Source organism: Carex rostrata, chromosome 4, assembly GCF_964058835.1.
Source record: "Carex rostrata chromosome 4, lpCarRost1.2, whole genome shotgun sequence".
Taxonomy (NCBI): Eukaryota; Viridiplantae; Streptophyta; class Magnoliopsida; order Poales; family Cyperaceae; genus Carex; species Carex rostrata.
Window position 1 is genome coordinate 6,892,255 of NC_135921.1, and position 15,720 is coordinate 6,907,974.

At 33.9% G+C, this 15,720-nt stretch overlaps 2 protein-coding genes and 1 long non-coding RNA gene across 6 annotated transcripts; all 3 read left to right on the forward strand.

Moving 5' to 3' along the window:
• Positions 1–1,167: 1,167 nt before the first annotated feature.
• LOC144552918 (beta-amylase-like) lies at positions 1,168–4,326 on the forward strand. Its single transcript, XM_078300955.1, has 7 exons — positions 1,168–1,326; positions 1,578–1,976; positions 2,100–2,264; positions 2,426–2,692; positions 2,995–3,204; positions 3,420–3,659; positions 3,921–4,326. The coding sequence occupies exons 1-7, from the start codon at positions 1,288–1,290 to the stop codon at positions 4,143–4,145; spliced, it is 1,545 nt and encodes a 514-aa protein (XP_078157081.1). The 5' UTR covers positions 1,168–1,287; the 3' UTR covers positions 4,146–4,326.
• Positions 4,327–5,725: 1,399 nt separating this feature from the next.
• On the forward strand, positions 5,726–9,959 carry LOC144552923 (uncharacterized). Of its 2 annotated transcripts, XR_013511270.1 has the most exons (5): positions 5,726–5,876; positions 6,933–7,223; positions 8,595–8,652; positions 9,074–9,211; positions 9,604–9,959. It is a non-coding gene; the product is annotated as an uncharacterized LOC144552923 (long non-coding RNA). The 2 variants fall into 2 exon arrangements; XR_013511269.1 differs by having other exon boundaries at positions 6,933–8,652.
• A 2,847-nt stretch (positions 9,960–12,806) lies between these two features.
• LOC144552921 (oxygen-evolving enhancer protein 3-1, chloroplastic-like) lies at positions 12,807–15,559 on the forward strand. 3 transcript variants are annotated; one of them, XR_013511267.1, is made up of 4 exons: positions 12,807–13,163; positions 14,360–14,655; positions 14,773–15,088; positions 15,201–15,559. XR_013511267.1 is itself a non-coding variant. In XM_078300957.1 (3 exons), the coding sequence occupies exons 1-3, from the start codon at positions 12,893–12,895 to the stop codon at positions 14,869–14,871; spliced, it is 666 nt and encodes a 221-aa protein (XP_078157083.1). In that variant the 5' UTR covers positions 12,807–12,892; the 3' UTR covers positions 14,872–15,123. The 3 variants fall into 3 exon arrangements, 1 of the variants encoding a protein (XP_078157083.1); XR_013511268.1 differs by having other exon boundaries at positions 14,773–14,996; XM_078300957.1 differs by lacking the exon at positions 15,201–15,559 and having other exon boundaries at positions 14,773–15,123.
• The last annotated feature ends 161 nt before the right edge of the window (positions 15,560–15,720 follow it).

Sequence of the window (15,720 nt, forward strand, 5' to 3'; positions counted from 1 at the left end):
GACGTAATAAAAACATAACGTGTTTTTACAATTAGAACACAAGTAATTCAGAATCCGTAAATTCAAAATAAAATAGCAAGGAATTTAAATTTTACAGTTATGAAATGAAGATATCTTTAGGCAAAAGCGTTAATACTGATCTTCAATGATTTTCTTTAGATATGATGATGGAGAGACCTTAGATGTTTTCTTTACTTATCTCTTTCAATAAAAATAAATGGACGAAATGTTTTCAGAATGAGATCCCTCAAAATTAGTGAGTCAAAAAACGTTTCAGAATGTGATCCCTTAAAATAAGTGGCTGAAAAAACGTTTCTGGAATGTGATTCGTCCAAATAGAGAAGTCTTTTATATATTATGAGACAACCTTTGGGACCAATATATTTATTAATAGCAATCTGAATTTTTTTTAATCAAAAATTCAAATTTCTTTTCATTAATTCTTTAAATGAAATTGGTGCACAATAATAATATAGGCCACATAATAAAATAAAACCAACATAAATTATAAAGAAAATCATGCGTAAGTATAAAAATTTTAGAAATAATTGACCTCCATTCACTTAAATTCATATACTCTGCATTAACATACTGTTTGAGTTTAGATCTGATCAGTTGTGCATTATAGCATGAGCTAGACTGGTTCAGATTCTGATCGGACAGTCCGAAACTAAACTCAAACAGTGTGTTATTGCAGAGGAAGCATAGTCCATTCACTTTATGTAGATCCGCCCCTGGTTGTACCTAAACCATTTCCCTAAGAAAAGGGGTGAAACTGTAAAAGCTCAAAGAAATGTGCTGGGTCTGGGGTTTATAGGGAAGCGTATCCTCTGCGGAGTTTTTTCGTGCGGAGCTTTAAATCTAATCTGTTCTTTTTGGATCGGACAGATTCGATTAAAAGTTTCGCAAATTTTGATTTTTTTTCAATTCGGGCAAGATCTGATCTGATCCGTTCGATCTGAAATGAACGGACCAGATTAAAAGCTTCGCACAGCTCCGCACGGAAAAACTCCGTAGAGGATACGCTTCCTGGGGTTTAGACCAATGTAAAATTGTAAACAATTAATCTATCACTGTTAAAGTGTAAAAAAAGAGAGAAAGAAACAAGAAACTGCACTGAAAAGGATAAGATGATAAGAAATAGAAGCAACCCTGTAGGCTATATATACTGTCTCAGTTGAACAATCTCTCCTCAGCAACAGCACATTTCCTTCTGAGTCCACTAAAACTTTGTATTCCAAATTAATACAGGATCTGAGTCCAGGATTTCTCTGTCAGAGAGAGAAGATGGAGGCCAACTATGTCCCTGTCTATGTTATGCTTCCTGTAAGTTCCTTTCGTCCTTTCTGCTCATAGCAATATTTTCATTTATACCCGATAAAAATTTGAAATTTGAAAATAACTAACTGTGTTGGTCATGAACTTGCCTTAAGTTTCAAAGAGTTCTGACAAAATCAACCATTTAGTTTCTTGCAATGCCCCGATGCTGATTTATTTTTGTAATTTGTAATTAAAAAATAACCAAGTTACCAACTTTCTTCTGATTTTCTGGTATCTATTGAACTTTTTATCTATAGTTAGATGTGATCAGTACTGACAACCAACTTGAGAAGCCAGATAAGTTGAGAACACAGATCAAATCCCTCAAAAGTGCCAAGGTGGATGGGGTCATGCTTGATGTGTGGTGGGGCATAGTAGAGAATGAAGGCCCACAAATGTACAATTGGAGCGCGTACCGGCAATTATTTCAAATTATAAGAGAGGAAGGATTGGCATTGCAAGCTATCATGTCGTTTCACCAATGTGGGGGAAATGTGGGAGATGTTATTTACATCCCCATACCGAAATGGGTCCGTGAAATCAGCGAATCCGACCCTGACATTTTTTACACCAATTATAAGGGTGTCAGGAACGAAGAGTGCTTAAGCCTTGGAGTGGATAATCAGCCTTTGTTTCTTGGCCGTACCACAATTCAGGTACATTTTATTTTAATATCCTTTTGGTTTGTTACTTGCTATGTTTTAAGAGAAAAAAAAAATACTTGCTTGAGGTATAACTATCAGGTAACAGTATGACGGGTTTGTTTTTCGGTATGGCAGATGTACCGTGATTATATGAAGAGCTTTAGAGAGAGTATGGAAGACTTCATAGATGCGGGTTTAATTAAAGACATAGAGGTCGGGTTGGGACCCGCCGGAGAGATGAGATATCCATCTTACCCAGAGACTCAGGGTTGGGTTTATCCTGGAATTGGAGGATTTCAGGTTAAAAGTCAAATTTCAAATTTTTTTATGCATTTTTTTTTTGTAATTTTGTTGGAACCCAATTTTAGTTGAAGTATTTCTAATATCAAAAAAGTTAAACCAAATAGAATTTCATAAACACAAGTATTTCTAATAACAAAAGTTGTACCAACTTGTTTCAGTGCTATGATAAGTACCTCCAAGAGGATTTCAATGCAGCAGTAACCAAGGCGGGCCACCCAGAGTGGGAACTGCCAGGTGAGGATGCAGGCGAGTACAATGATACGCCCGAATCCACTAAGTTTTTCAATTCCAATGGCACATACCTCACCGAAAAAGGGAAGTTTTTTCTTACATGGTACTCTAACAAGCTTATAATCCATGCTGATCAGATCCTTGACGAGGCAAATCAGGTTTTCTTGGGTTGCAGGGTTAAACTTGCGGCTAAGGTTAGTACAACTAATACTATTTCTTTTTCTAGTTTTAAGATAAATAAATTATTCTCCTTTTTTATATATGCAGCAAACACAGTTTTTCCATTTTTAATCACTCCTTTGGGTGGACCAGATACAATCAAATTTTATTACAAGATAAGCGACAATTAGAATTTAGAACTGAGAATGAAAAAAAAAAATTAGATTGCCATTTTTCTATTAAGAATGATATTTACAAGGACAGAAAGGTAAGATAAGCATAAAACAGGTAAACAATTTAAAAAATTATACTTACTGGCCTACGATAATTTGCACAGGTGGCAGGTATCCATTGGTGGTACTTCCATCCGAGCCATGCGGCTGAGCTGACTTCCGGTTACTACAATTTAACTGACAGAGATGGGTACAGACCAATAGCGCGCATGCTATCCAGGCATTATGCCATTTTCAATTTCACATGCGTCGAGATGCGAGATTCTGAGCAACCAGAAAAGGCCAAAAGTGGGCCCGAGGAACTCGTCCAGCAGGTACAAAGGAGTTTCAACATTCATCTTTAATTAAATCGGTGCCAACTCTGATATAGATAGTGTGTCTCAGTGCGCATTATGACCTGAGAACTTTGATAAGTCAAATCATTTACCAGTAATGACCAAAATATTTTAATACATAGTCATACTATAATCTAGCCTTAACAATTAAATTGTTCAAACCTTATGATATTAACTATGTCATTGATTTGAAGGTACTAAGTGCAGGATGGAGAGAAGGTATTCTGGTGGCATGCGAGAATGCGCTTAGCCGGTACGATGCAAATGCGTACAATCAGATACTGAAAAACGCACGGCCTAATGGAGTCAACAAATCTGGCCCACCAAAATTGAGGATTTTCTCCATGACCTATCTCCGGTTGTCAGCCGATCTACTCCAGGAGAACAATTTCAGCCTCTTCAAAATTTTTGTGAAAAAAATGCATGCTGATCTGGTACTAAACAAATTATCGGCCTAAACGGACGTTTTTTACAACACTGCTAAACACAGACGTTTTTTACAACACTGCTAAACACATGTTATACAAATTGTCCTTTACTAAATATGAAAAATGCACAAATCTCTCCAGTTTGGTTCCTAATGACAAGTTTATTAAAAAGGATAATGAAACACAAAAAAAAAATTAAAATGAAAATATTGAAGAATTTGATTTTCCTTTCTGCTTCTTTATTATTGGTTTATAAACAATTTACAGGATTACTTGCCTAATTCTGATGAGTACTTCGCACCAATAGAACCAATGGCAAGATCCAAACCAGAAATACCAATAGATGAAATATTAGAAGCAACAACACCAGAAGAGCCATATCCTTTTGACAGCGAGACTGATATGCCTGTTGGTGGCGGTGGTGGTGGCGGCAACTTGTTTACTGCTATCTTTTCATCTCTTGGAAAAATAAAGTCAATCTTCTTCAAGTGAGGTGTTTATTTGTAAATATTATTGGGTAATGTGTTCTTATGTATGAAAGTTGTAATGAAGTATTAACTATTGTGTGTTGTAAATAAGATTTATGGCATACCTATTATATTAATGTTTAGTTCTATGTTGAATTGTTTATGCTTATATTACTCCAATAAAAAAAAGGTGAGAAGGAATTGTTCAGAGTTAATCTTTGATAGATCAATTTCTTAGTCTTTTCCTCAAGTAATTGGTGTGCAAATTCAGCCCTTATTTAAAGAATCTTTTTTTTTTTTGGAAATAGAGATGGGTCCAACCTTCGTACTTCAAATATTCACAAACTTTTTTTTTCTCAATTTATTATCTTCATATCACCCTTTTTTCTCATTTTATTTAATACAAGCCTTTCTGTCAAAAAATAAAATTTACCAATTTGCCCTTCTATCCTCTGTCAAGTTAGTACAAGTTCATGACACTTCTAGATGATATTGCCATGCTCTTCTGAGGACAAAATAGCAATTGCGATACCTATGAAAATTATGTTGATATGAATTTAGAAGTTTTTGATTCAATAATGGGAAAAAAAAGATTTTGCAGGATGCTGAAGTGGTAGTAAAACTCTCTTAATTTTACAATATATTTTTAACTATACAATAGATTTTTTTAAATTGTGTTATATTAATAAAAAAAATAAGATTCTTGTGATGGTTTTACTATAAATTATATAATAAATTTTATGTAGCTTTACTTTCTTATTTATATCAATGAATTATGATTTCCGGAGCTAGATTATGCTAAAATATGAAAAAAAAAGAAATACTACAATATGTCTAGAAATATTTTAAAACTCTTTTAGTTGAAGCATGAAGATTTTTTTTTTTTTTTTGCCGCGTATATTATTTAGTTGATGCATCTCATTTTTTCAATATGTAATTATTAAGTAGTGAAATGAACCCATCGTGTAACAAAAGCATTCCCTATACTACATCCCAAACATGCTTAATAATGATGGAATACAACTTAGATTTGAAAATAGTTTTGAAAGTTTTATAATGAATGTTCCCAATTTCCCATTCTTTTCAAAAGTTGCAAAATTTATAAACTCTATTGATGATGGTTTGATAGTGATCTAATAGTTTACGAAATAAAAAAAAAAAAACTATAGCATTCACATTTTAGATCTTCGATTATAAATATATACAATCACAATTAATTCGTAAGGTTTGACATCTAGTATTACATATTCTGAAAGTTTGACTACTTATCGACAATTTATCCCTTTAATTTTATTTACCCACGAGACCATAAAAAGAAATTAATTTAAATAAATATCAAACATTTTTTTTATGCCTTATTATAAGGGCAGTCAAAAAATATTTAGTATGTTAGAGTGATTTTATCAATTGAATCATTATGGATTTTTTTAGTAAATAAAATGAATTCTTATATTTTTGAGATTACCTAATGCGGATTCGGATGAGATTAGAATATTCATTTGATAATGCTACTGGCAATCGGATCACAATTATGGTCGGATCGGGCCGAGAACAACTATTAGCCTTGGCCCGTTTATCAAACACTCGGCACTCGGCACTCGGCAGCAGGCCAGCAGGCGATTTTTCTCTCTACGGAGCTGGAGCGATTACGGAACTCAACGCATGGGATTGAAATCGAGATCCGCCATGGCTGGGGTTCGATTCAGTGGCGAAGAATGTCGGGTACTAAAATCTGAGACTGGCTTGCTAATGCTCGGTGAGTTCATTTCTTTGTCTTCTTTCTTACTCTCCATCCATTTTGGTTTATGTGTTCATTCTTAAAAAAAGGTATTTATTTGTTGTCCATGAAAAATCAGCTAAGTGCTACATGAGCCCATATTTGTTTCTTCAATCTTGAACACATCATATACTCTGAGGAATTAAACTTGGCTTCATCCATAGTAGATGTTAAATAATAATTCAACTCTACACCAATAATCAAAATTTCTGTAATTGTACTATTCCTCTCTTGCATCTTGCATGATTCATCTATGTCATTATCACACACGTTTTAGAAGTTCAAACCTTTTTCTATTGTCAATAGATAAGGAAGGCTAATATTCAGAGTAATGAATTATGTAATATTTGAGAATTGCCAACCAACATGATCATTTTCTCATAATATTTAACCTAATTAGCTACAAACTATTATGAACTATACCTTCAGTAAAAAAAATATCAATAATTGTTTTCAATTATTTCTGCAGTTGCACAACAGCCACTGCAGTTACAAACTGACATATATATCGGTCATCAATTGTTTTTAGCTTAATATTTGGATTCAAGAAAAAGATATTAGTATATCTTATCATGTATTTAGTTTATAATATCATTTTTATCGTCTTCTTCAGGAACTGTAGCCAAATTTATTAGAACTATAACACATTCAGTCTACAGCATCATATCAATGTAATGTTTATATTCATGTATTAAATACTGGGATTTGTTATAACACTGCTGCTATGTTTTATACTTTACATGTCTAGGAGTTATTTTGCTTCATTGGCAGTAACACTTGTGGCGTTTTATTTTCTCCCATGATCATTTTTCACATATGACCTTTAAGTTTCAAAATTTGATGAATCTGTCATCAGAAATTTATGCTGCAAGATTTAGGAGATGGATATAGAAATATATGTAATGAACATTGTCATATAAACCTTTTCTATTGTATAAAAGAAGCAGCTATTATTTTGCTTTCCTTACATTTCTTGTATGTTTGTAATCATTATAAATAATTTCGTGTATGTTTGTAATAATCTTTCTTTACCAGGACTGCCGGGGCTGAATACAAAATTACTAGAAAAGGGAGGTCTTGTGTGTGAGAAGTCCATGCTTATATATTCAACTAACCCTTGTTCGGTTCAGAAAACCTAGGGTTAGGCGCCGCCAGCAGCCCTTGAGGTCCTTTGAGGCTGTGACCTCTCCTACTCCGTCCTGTGTGGCCTTACTTGCTCACCTCCTAGATCCGTCACTTCCAGGCTTCACCTGCTCCACCTTCTAGGTTCTGACCTTGTTTTTCTGTGTGGTGTGTGCAAACCAACTGGCAAGTGGCTTCTGAAAGGTAATTTTAAGTGGGCTGAGAGTGATTTTCACTGTCTCACCTTTCGACAAACAATTCAATTTTTAAAATTATCTTTTGTAGTATTTTCACCACATATTTGTTACTCCTTTGACTGGTTACAAATTTCTGTAGTTCTTGTGTTGGTTTGGTAATTACTACTTTCTTTTGAGGTCACTAGGTCACTATGTCTTGTTGGTGAATTGATAATTACCTTTTTATATAATTCCTTTTAGTTCTAGTGAAGGATATTAGTTATGATCTCTTGGTAACTATGTAAAATTAAATAGGTGATTATTTAGTAGATTGCGGTAATTAGGTTGCTATTAGGTACTTAAATATTTAATTATGTTGATATAATTTATTTTTTACTTTGGGCACCGATTTCTCAAAGGGATGTTCTTGCAAACTAAATACATAAAAGAAAGAAACTAAGCCAATTTAAGAGTATGCTAATTTAGCGCATAATAAATATTGTCCAACAATGGAATTTGTACGGTGTATTAATTTGATATCTCTGTGGTAAATTGACACTTATTAGGTAATTAAGATGGTAGTTAATTTTACATTTATTGTATTATTGGTAATTATATGATATTATGGTTATTATATATGACAAGTTTAGACATAATAACATGATAGATTAATTACATCTATTTGAGGGATATGCAAGCAATATTAAAAGATGAGAATATTTAATTAAGTGAAGTTGCTAACTGCCGTTTGGGGCAATTTCACTTCAGGCTAGCCCACAAATCCCAGTGCACAGCGTTTTCCTGTGTCTTGTCCATATTTTGTGGATCACACTTGTCTGGGTTTGCTTGTGATGATTACAAAGTTGAGGGAGGGTTATGGGAAAATTACTTTCTAAATTTTTTTAGCTTCATTGGATAATAACTAGATTAAAGTATACCACTTTATAGCCTTTTAATTGGTACAAGGCAGAGCTTTATAAACATAAACTATTTATGGCATTCATTTCCTATAACATTAATATTCTAAACTTTATTAGCCATTATTGTAAATTTATTGCTATATTGGAAATTGTTGCGACTTATGTGGAAGAATTGTCCCTGTTCCTACTGTGCTTAAAGTGGAGGCAACTATAGGGAAGAGACTGCAAGTGGAAAAAAAATTGGGAGATGTCCATGTGAGGTCTATATATCCTTCACTGTGATTAGAAAGGTGAACTAAATGCACAATAGGGTTCAATAGACCATGACAGAGATCACGGAAGTTGTGCTACTGTTCCTACTCTTTTAGTATTTTGCATTGAGGAATAGTAATATATGTATTGAGGACATTTGTTTCTCTTTTTTTTTTGTTGACATATAGTTAATTAAATTTGCATTGTATTTTTTTTTTTCTGGGTAGTTAATCAATGGAGTGACTGAGGTACTCATGCTTCATGACAAGGGAAGGTCGAACTCAGGTATGTACTAGTAAAGGGACTAGTCAGTGTGTTTTCCTACTGAGTGGATGAAAGTAGAGGTACCAGTATAACTGGTAAATTGACCTGATCTGAGGCCCTACCTGAACTCGACCCAAGCATTTGAGAAATTAAATTACTTGGCTCAATCCTAACTGAAATGTTTAGAAAGTAAATATTGTGAAATTGACTCAAAACCTAGCTATTTTACTCGAATCCTCGAACAAAGGGACCCCAGTTGACCCAAGACAATCCCTAACCCAAGCCAACTCACTCATTTTCCATTAATGGCCATAATATGAAAGTACTTGATACTGGTCATGGTTGGTACTGGAGCTGAAATTTGGAAATATATACTAGCCTTAACCAAAATGGTTCAAATGTTAAGACAATTAAAAACGTTACATATACTTATCCGTATCAGGTGGTATGCGAGAATGCACTTAGCCGGTACGACAAAAATGCATACAATCAGATACTGAAAAATGCACGGCCTAATGGGGTCAACAAAAATGGCCCACCAAAATTGAGGTTGCTCCCCAGGAAACTGCATGCTGATTTGGTATAAAACTATACTTTTAACAAACCATCTCTTTTTATATAATTTTTTTTTTCCAAAAGTACCTTCCATAAACAAAATTCACAAAACATTAGTTATTGGCTGGCAATTCATGTTTAGTCTAGTTTCTTCTCAGTACTCACTGATTGCTATTGGTACTGGGATTAGTCATTTTGGTACAAGTTGGCATGGTACGAGAGAGTTTTGAGTTGACATTTTGAGCTGATCACTCATGTATCCAAATAACCACGGTAATATAAATAAATATCTCTAGATTTATCCGGTAATAAATTCATTCAATGGATTGTTGAAAAACAATTGCAATTTACTTACCTTCTTCTCTGTTTCTCTTCATTCTTTTTAATCTTCTTTCTTTATAAAAAATACTTTTGCAGGACTACTGCCCATTCAGATAAATACTTCGTACCAGTAAAAGCAATGGCAAGATGCAAGTTGGAAATACCAATAGAAGAATATTTGAAGCAACAAAATCAGAGAAGCCTTATCCTGAGACTGGAATGTCTGTTAGTGGTGACAAATTGTTTAATGTTATTTTTTGCATTTTTTTTTTGGAAAAAAAAAAAATCAATGTTTAAGTAAAATGTAATATGTAAGTACGACTCGGATTGATGTTTCAAAACTCTAAATCTAATACTTGCTGATGGGTACTGTAACTTCTGTAAGTAAATTTTATGGCAATATTTTGCTACTTCTATGAGAGATTTGACGGACTTATTAGTCGTTTCTTTGAGCACATTGTGTGTACTTTTAAGAAGTTATTGCTTGAAAATGTTAAAGGTGCCAGAATCAATTGACGACTATTATCTTGCCAATGTCTATAATCACATAAATATAGTTTTAATTTAAAATCCAACACGATATGCAGTTTTATAGATGTACAAATATCATTTATATTATAATATATTGATGAAATGTAATATATGTTTCTTCATTTGTTAAAATGTTCAAACTTTTCAAAATGATAATATCAAACAATCTGTAAACAACGTTCGGTGCATAACCAAACAATTCTTAAATTGCTTACTTAATAAATAGGATATTTATATGTTCAACACAATACCTTTTCAATTACTTTTTTTTATTTTTGAAGCATCTTTTGGATTGATAAGAAGATATTGTCAGCATCATGAAATTATTTCATTACCAAGGAGATATTATCTCATGTTTAAACAATCGGAAGGAAATATAATAATTCTAGAAGAGTATATTTTGTGATGTCATTTTCATAACCTAAGTACATACAATCCAGTAAATTTTTTTTTTTCTGGTAAATAAATCAAACAAAACCTTTAAAAGGTTTTTATTGCCGGGCTAGATAACATTCACAGCTTTACATCAATTTCCAGCCCAGTAGGATCAGACACGTGTCATTTATCTAGTGGTTGAGTCACCACCCAATCCCACTGACTCGGGCGGATCTACGTTGATCCAGGGGTGGACAACTGCCCTACCCTGGATTTCGAAAATTAGTTTTCGAGTATAGGTAATATGGGTTCTTGCCCTACCCTGAAAAAATGATTTGCCCTACCCTGAGGAGTGGCGAACCCAATAAGGCTAGGTGCTGGATTTTGAAAAATATTCTTAGATCTTTACTTTGATTTACCTTCGTCTTAGAGCATCTACATCCCTGAAACTATTAGAGTTTCTAATCTGACGTGGCAGTTTCTAATCCAGTTTTAGGAATGTGGGAGAGTTTCTTATTTAGAAACTATGCAGGAAAGTTTCTTATTAAGAAACTGTTTATAAACTCTATGTTGGCTAAATGATTGGCTCAAATTATTTCTCCTTTTTAATTTGTTGCTGATGTGGCTTAATAGAAATTATAAAATGAGTTTCAGGGATGTGAGAGTTAGAAACTTTAAAGATCATAATTTCTAAAAAGTAGTTAACTGTTATTTAGAAATCCTTTTGAGTTTTAGAGACGTATATGCTCTTACTGTCGGTTTTCTATTTTTTCTAAATTTCTATCTATTTTCTGAGGAAGAAGATGATAAGAAAATATTAAATGGGAGCGGTACACATGAGCCAAAGATCCATTCTATAAAGTAACTATGTGGACCATGTGTAAATAAGAAACTTTTACAATTGTGGGATCCGCGAGTCAGTATTAATAAGAAAGAAACTCCAAACTCTCTTTTTCTCTTCTCTGGCTCTGCGCCAATCTGGGAGAGCGTATCCTCTGCGGTGGTTTTGATCTGGTCCGTTCGTTTCGGATCGGACGAACTGGATTACGGGTTCATTAAATTTTGAGTTTTTTTAAAATTCGGACAAGATCTGATCTGGTCCGTCCGGTCCGAAACGAACGGACCAGATCAAAACCACCGCACAGCACCGCAGGAAAACTTCCGCAGAGGATACGCTCTCCCAATCTGGAACCAATCAAATTTTTTTCTCCACTTTCCTTTCTTCCTCTCCATTTTTGTATGTGCAGAATACCTCCATTTCTTCTAAATTTTGTTTTCCCACTTGATTTTAATTTACTTTTCCATGTTTTTATTCTATGCTTTTGGTTTCGCTTATGTTCTTTATTCTCTTTTCCTTTTTTGTACATTCTATTTTTTCTTATAGAAAGGATATGATTAATCATGAAAATCTTAATCTAAATAATTTTATAAATATTAACTTGATGATTATTTGAGACTTTTTTGTGACCAATTTAGAAGTCAACAATACAAAGTAAGAGTTAAGGATTGAGAATTAATTTTGTCCTCATAATTATTATTTAGTGTATTTGTTTTAGTATTTCATAAGATTCTCTAATTTATACCTCTGTTCTAAAAGGAGAAGAAAAAACTCCTCTCTATTTTATTTTTTTGGCATTACTAAACAATTTATATTAGTAATACTATGAGAGTATAGAGCAACATTTGCAATATATAAAATGCCTGCATCCTGCTCCTCTACAGTGATGCCATGCGGTCCTGCGGATGCTCGTACCGCCCCTTTTGTTTTTATTTTTTTTGAGAAAATGTAACGTCTCCCGGGCTACGGTCCTCCAAAAATCTCCGTGTATAAAAACTTTCCCTTTTTAGTTTAGTTCTGACGCGCTTTCAACTGCTACAATTGTCATAATTTCAAGTACAATATGTATATTTACATGATAATATGTGTATGTTTATAGGATAATATGTGTATGTTCACAGGATAATATGTGTATGTTCACAGGATACTATGTGTATGTTCACAGGATACTATGTGTATGTTCACAGAAGGTGGTTCCCAACAGCTGTCACGCATTTTTAACAGCTTTCACGCGTTTTTATGTTGACAGGATTTGTTGAATTAGTTTGCAGAATTTAGTATTGATGTTTACAAAATTAGTTGAAAATATCCGAAAAATTTTGAGAGACTAGAATTAGAGAACTGTTAACTACTTCCTATTTTTTTATCTACTGTTCAACCAGCTAATGACTCCATTCCATTTAGTTATTTTTTTGCCCTGCACTAACGGAAACCCTAGATTCGCCCCTGCCGACACTTACTGCGTATCCAAACCACAAGACCTGCCACATGACATGCAACCACTGGTCATCAACTTATCCATTCGACCAGATAAGGCACAATTGCATTCGACCCCTCAAAAATATAATCCCTATTTCTGCTTCACACAAGAAACCGTTACACGTAATAAGAAAAAGAAAAAGGAAAAAAAGGAGGAGAGGGATGGCTCAAGCTATGGCTTCTATGACCGGCGCATCTCAGCAGGTCGGGCTGGGTTCATTGTCAAGCAGGCGCGTCTCAGTAGGTCGGGCTGGATTCATTGTCAGAGCCCAACAATCACCAGTTGAGAGTGAGACAGTTGTGCAGACTGGCAGGCGGGCCGCACTCGGACTCATAGCTGCCGGGGTGACAGGTGGGGCATTTGCTCAGGTTGCACTGGCTGCGGCCCGTTCGATCAAGATCGGTCCTCCTCCTCCGCCTTCCGGTGGATTACGTAAGCATCATTTACCTGTTTGTTTTAATTTTGCTTTTAGAAATAATCTTTATGTACTTTTTTGGAATGATTCATCTCTGATTCTGAATATATATTATTTTCTGTATTTTCAGGTCATAATTAATTAGTTGGCCTCTCTTGAATAAAAATCTATTGTCCACAAAGTACGTACATATAAACAAACTAGTATCATATCCGTGTTGCAACGGGACATATTATAAGAAACAAATATATCAATAAAACTAATAACTATTTAAAAATTAAAACACATGTTACTAGAAAATTAATATGATTATGTATTTTTAATTAACTTTAATCGTGACCTCTGATAACAATTTGATGATGATGTGATGATTCTTTATTTTTAAGTACCAATGGTATAAAATAATAGCTCGATTTGAATCTAATATTAAATATTATACAACAATTCAATATCAATATATAATATGATATCAAAAAACATAAATAAAAAGCGTTATCGTGTGTATGTATAGGATATACACACACACACACACATATTATAAGAGAAATATATATTCACACACACGTTTCAATTTATATTCTTCTTTGTTTTCAATTTATATTCTCCTTCTTCTTTGTTTCCAATTTATAGAATATATATATACACATACACATTGATATATTATATATTGAAAATATATTCTAAATTGTCCACACCAATATGTATAGAAACAAAGAAAGAGAAACGAAGAAGAAGTAAGGAAACAAAGAAATAAGAAAATAGAAGGTGGAGTCTTCTCAATTGAAGAGGAGAAGTATGGAAACAAATAAATAAGGAAACATATAAATATATCGCTAAATTTCAGAATTTGTTCAATTTTAATTGTAACGTATCGTGTGGCAGCACATGTGATGGGTATTATTTTAACTAAATTTAGACTTCTATACATAAAACAGATGCATTTAATCAAAAGAAGACAAATTATGTAATTGAAGGGCTGAGATTAAATCCGAAGTTTCACCTTTCAATCGTAGCCGTTGGCGGATCTGACACCCAACGTGCTTAATAATAGAATGGAGATAAATGGAGATATACCTTCAAAGCCAAATTTTTGTTTTGAAATAAAGATCGAGAAAAAGTGTGTAATTACATTCATCATAACAAATATACATAATCTTCAAAAACCTTCTTAAATATTCAATTTAATAACAATTTTATTTTATTTTAACTTTAGCCGGCACTGAAAACTCGGACCAAGCACGTGATTTTGATCTGCCACTGAAGAATAGGTTCTACCTGCAGCCGTTGAGTCCGTCAGAGGCGGTGGTTCGGGTGAAGGAATCGGCAAAAGACATCATCAACCTAAAGTCGCAGATCGACAAGAGGGCGTGGCCATACGTGCAGAATGACCTGCGGCTGAAGGCATCGTACCTGCGCTATGACCTCAACACCATCATCTCTGCTAAGCCCAAGGAGGAGAAGAAGCCCCTCAAGGAAATCTATGGCAAACTCTTTGCCACAATCGATGAGGTAACCTCTTTTTCTTTTTCTTTAACTGAGAGCATCTACATCAGTAAAATTAAAAGGAAATTAAAAACAGATTCTAAGAAAAGCTGATGCATGTGTTTGTTTGATTGATAATTACAGCTTGATCATGCGGCCAAGATAAAGAGCCCCGAAAAAGCTGAGAAGTACTATGCCGAGACCATATCAGTCCTCAATGATCTCCTTGCCAAACTAGGCTAGAAGAAAAAAAAAAATTCACAAAACATTAGTTGTTGGCTGGCTATGCATGTCTAGTCTAGTTTCTTCTCAGTACTCGCTGATTGCTATTGGTACTGGGATTGGCCATTTTGGTATAAGTTGGCATGGTACGAGAGAGTTTTGAGTTGACATTTTGGGCTGATCACTCATGTATCCAAATAAACACAGTACTATAAATAAATATCTCTAGATTTATCAGGTAATAAATTCATTCAATGAATTGTTGAAAAACAATTGCAATTTAATTACATTCTTCTCTGTTTCTCTTCATTCTTTTTAATCTTCTTTCTTTATAAAAAATACTTTTGCAGGGCTACTGCCCATTCAGATAAATACTTCATACCAGTAAAAGCAATGGCAAGATGCAAGTTGGAAATACTAATAGAAGAATATTTGAAGCAACAAAATCAGAGGAACCTTATCCTGAGACTGAAATGCTTGTTAGTGGTGACAACTTGTTTTATGTTATTTTTTGCATTTTTTTTTGGAACAAAGAAAAATCAATGTTCAAGTAAAATGCAATCTGTAAGTACGACTCTGTATTGATGTCTCAAAACTCTAAATGTAATACTTGCTGATGGGTACTGTAACTTCTGTAAGTAAATTTTATGGCAATATTTTTCTGCTTCTATGCGAGATTTGACCGACGTGTTAGTCGTTTCTTTGAGCACATTGTGTGTATTTTTAAGAAGTTATTGCTTGAAAATGTTCAAGGTGCCAGCATCAATTGATGACTATTATCTTGCCAATGTCTATAATCACCGGGGGCAGATCCAGAGTAGCAGGGGGCGGCTGCCCTTCTGGATTTCGAGTTTTAGTGGTGATTTATCG

Bases quoted from the DNA above. Each gene is read 5' to 3' on its own strand.
- LOC144552921 (XM_078300957.1), top strand. From the start codon at position 12,893: ATGGCTCAAGCTATGGCTTCTATGACCGGCGCATCTCAGCAGGTCGGG. The intron at 13,164-14,359 runs GTAAGCATCATT...TTTTAACTTTAG, and splicing joins TCCGCCTTCCGGTGGATTAC to CCGGCACTGAAAACTCGGAC. The intron at 14,656-14,772 runs GTAACCTCTTTT...TGATAATTACAG, and splicing joins TCTTTGCCACAATCGATGAG to CTTGATCATGCGGCCAAGAT.
- LOC144552918 (XM_078300955.1), top strand. From the start codon at position 1,288: ATGGAGGCCAACTATGTCCCTGTCTATGTTATGCTTCCT. The intron at 1,327-1,577 runs GTAAGTTCCTTT...TTTTATCTATAG, and splicing joins CTGTCTATGTTATGCTTCCT to TTAGATGTGATCAGTACTGA. The intron at 3,205-3,419 runs GTACAAAGGAGT...ATTGATTTGAAG, and splicing joins CCGAGGAACTCGTCCAGCAG to GTACTAAGTGCAGGATGGAG.